Source organism: Trachemys scripta, chromosome 16 (assembly GCF_013100865.1).
Source record: "Trachemys scripta elegans isolate TJP31775 chromosome 16, CAS_Tse_1.0, whole genome shotgun sequence".
In the NCBI taxonomy this organism is placed as follows: domain Eukaryota; kingdom Metazoa; phylum Chordata; order Testudines; family Emydidae; genus Trachemys; species Trachemys scripta.
In genome coordinates this window covers 13605546-13608986 of record NC_048313.1, presented here as the reverse complement: position 1 = coordinate 13608986, position 3441 = coordinate 13605546, and the positions used below count along the sequence as shown (strand labels likewise).

The 3441-nt window shown below is 56.6% G+C and overlaps 1 protein-coding gene across 1 annotated transcript in view; it reads left to right on the top strand.

Moving 5' to 3' along the window:
* Positions 1-313: 313 nt before the first annotated feature.
* The window catches only part of ANKRD52 (ankyrin repeat domain 52), a 48854-nt gene continuing 45726 nt past the window's right edge, over positions 314-3441 (top strand). Inside the window, exon 1 of the mRNA XM_034792791.1 lies at positions 314-695. Coding sequence (XP_034648682.1) covers positions 314-695 — 382 coding nt within the window. The remainder of the gene's footprint in view (positions 696-3441) is intronic.

The following is a 3441-nucleotide window of genomic DNA, read 5'->3' as shown; positions in this document are numbered from 1 at the left end:
GAGCCTCCACATTTATTTGACAAATAAAACTGGCAGAATTTTGCAGAATTTTATTTTTTTTGGCACAGAATGCCCTCAGCAGGAACGAGCACAAACAACCCAGACCTGAGCTTTGAAGTCTGATCATCTGACAGACAGCACCGGGAGGGGGCCCTAGGATCAGCCCTGTCTCTGAGGGGAGAGCGCCCCCCTGCTCCCTCACTCACCCTGCTCCCTGCAGCACAGCACCGCAACGGGGTCAGCCCTGGCTCAGGGGGGAGCTTGCTCCCACTAGCTCACTGGCCAGCAGTTCATGGCCCCAAACAAGCCCCCCATGGTAGGGCAGGGTGAGCGGCTGGCGGGCAGGCCGGGCGGCTGGCGGGCAGGGCAGGCGCTCAGACACAGTGGCAGTTTACGTCACCTCCTGCTTGTGCTCACTCAGATCTTTGTGAAGGCAGCTGGGGAGGGCAGCGAGGGTGACCCTGACCACCTCCTTCCTGCTGCAGATCACCTGCTGCTGAGTCAAGAGGCAGGCGGCCCCTCCCCTGTGCCCAGCCGGCCTGACGCAACAGCTGCCATTAGACCCGCCCATCAGGAGGGCAGCTCAGAGCAGGAGGAGGAGAGGTTCATTCACAGGACCAGCCGTCAGCTGAGCCGGCAGAAAGCCAATAAGGAGTGGCAAGTCCTTGGAGCCGGGCACCAGATGGGAGAGGACGGTCCGGTGCCACCAGGAAGGGCCCGCTCTGAGGCACAGGGACCACGCTTGCCCCATCTCCTTAGTCAGGGTGGCTGGTGAAACACAGGGCACATTGCTGAGCTCTGCCCCCCTCCGCATCAATATGGGGCGAACACGGGCACCAATGCAGGGGCCGAGGGTATCTGGATTTCTTGAGAAGGGGGGTGGCAGGGAGGCAATGTGCCATTCTAGCAGGTTTCCTCCGCTCTCCGCAGGCCCTGTAAGAACACCCTGCTGCACCAGTGACCCATCGGTGCATAACCATACCCGGCGGCTAGGCTGCCAAGCAGAGAGTTCGGGTGGAGGAGCGGGAGCCAGCGTCCTGGCAGGATGTCTCAAGGCCCAGAGGCTTGGTTTGCCCTGCCCTGCCCTGCCCGGACGTTAGCAATCCCTGGCGTTTTCCGAAAGAGCAGCGACTGGCCAAGATTTCCTCTCGGCTCCACAGCCCTGGCTGCTATTTCCCATCCCCAGCGTGGCCGCCTTTCAGCGGTCTACAGCCGCTCCGGTAGCTTTGGACAAAAGGCGCTCTGGAAGATTTGGGTCATTGACAATAACTGTGGACTGGTTAGGAGCGATTTATGCTGGGTTCTGTGGGTTCTTCTCCACGGTGGGTCAGCGTTCTCGCCGACTGATAGATGGGGAAACTGAGGTACTGACTGAAAACAGGACTTATCTGCCAAGGTCACCAGCCTGTCAGAGGCAGAGTTCACTACCCAGGTCATGCTTCTAATTCCCTTGTATCCCATTCGGAGTTTGTCCTCTGGACCTCGCCCCCTGATGAAATTTCAGCTGGTAGTTTTGTTCCTTGATCCTCAGAGCCTGGCACGCCAACCACAGACAAGAGGAGAATCACAAACACAGAAGGGAAGCCAGCAACATGTGACCGCTCTCCTGCAAACAGTCCAGAGGCGGTGAACGGCCCTCCCGTTGGAATGTTTGTGCACGCCGGGAGCGGGCTTCCGCTCGTTTCACTGGCAGGCTGGGGGTCTGACGCACCCTTTGAGTTGCGCTGGTGGCGTGGTTGGCCTCCCACGACAACCTGGACAGACAGTTGATCTCCCACAACCCCCGAGTCAGCGTCGAGATCCAGAGTGCGACGGCGAACGCTCCCCCTTCTTCGCCACTTGACCCTGGTGCTGGAGGCAGCAGGCGGCACTTACATGCAAGCCAGCAACAGACCATTCAGTGACTATACCCAGCTGGGGAGACTGAGGCACAGGGCGGCAATGCGACTCGCCCACATCCAGGAATAGAACCCAGGAGTTCCTGACTCCCAACCCGCAGTACAGACTGGTCGGGTTTTATCCCATTGGTTCAATGCCAACAAAATAAACAAGAAGTCCTGAAGTTCCCACCCCCCCAGCGAGCTTCTGATTCAGCTGGAAGGGTGGGAATTTGACATTATAATTACACTAGGAACGAGAGGCAACTTCCTTCCAACACAATCAGGGGGTCGCGTTCCATCATCACTGGAAACTTTCCACTCAGGCTGTTAGCTTACATATATTTATAGATGCATCTGAAAACGGGTCACTCACGCTCTTCCCCAGAGGCACCAGTAGAGGGGAAAGGTCTTTCTTTTCCACTGTGCTGCGGCCACTCCAGGTTCAGACAGCCCAATGCCCCCTCTCCTTCCAGCGCAGAGGAAAGTGCAAAGGACGTTGCTGGTGGTTCAGATTCGGTAACGCATCTGAGCTCTCCATGAGCCTAGAGGTTGCCTGGGCCCCCTCAGCCCTGCCTGAGTGGATGGACAGGCTCTCCAGGGGACAGACTCCAAGTTCTGTGCCGGACGCTGTGCAGCAGCGGACAAGAAGAATTCGGGCAGCAAAGAGCACAGCCTTCAGATGGGAGTGCCTTGCCAGCCCTCCCGTATTGCATCTCAAAGCAAAACACACTTAAGAATTGCCTGCAAGATGTTATTTATTCTGAGCTAGGTGCTGGGCAGATGCAGAGGAGAAGGCTGCTGCCCTGAGGAACATGGCATCTCTTATCCCCAACACGTCAGTGACGAGCCACCCTGGCTCCATTTCAAAGCTGGGCACGAGGCCACTTCAACTCTCTCGGCTCCAAGCTCTGGGAGCATCCCATGTGCTAATGGAGGCACCTGAACTCGAAAAGCACCTCGGTTATACCCAAGCTGTTGATTTTTTTGCTCCCACCTGCCAAGACGCAGGACTGCTCTGACGGCCTGACAGACCAATGCATTGCAGCAACTTCCTGGCACGGCACCTCCCACCAGAGGTCATCGCTGGAGGAGGTGCGAGCCCTCAAAACTTCCAGGCCTTTTGAAAGGGACGACATTCATTCTCGAAGCCTGGGCAAGAGGTGACATTTAACTCAGATCATCAAGTCGAGTGAACATCGTGTTTTCCGACTGAAGAGAGACTTTTACAAACCGCCGTCTCTGGCGATCGCCCTTTAACTAGCACCTGATCGCAGGGCTGCACCCATGTGTTTGGAAATTCGCAAAGGAGGTCAGCTGCTGAACCTGAATCCTATTTCCTCTTCCTGCAAAGCAAGACACTCCCTGGAAAGCTCTTTACATGTTATCATAACATCTTCCATTGCTAAAGAAACCAGCACCCACCTCCCCTCCCCTGAAGGGTAAACCTAAAGGCCTGCAGCTGTCCAGCAAACCGCAGGGCCTAGGGCTGGACCCATCCTTGCTTCAGTGATGCTAGATCCCATTTAGACGCAGCAAGTTTTACTAAGCCAGTGGTTGCCCA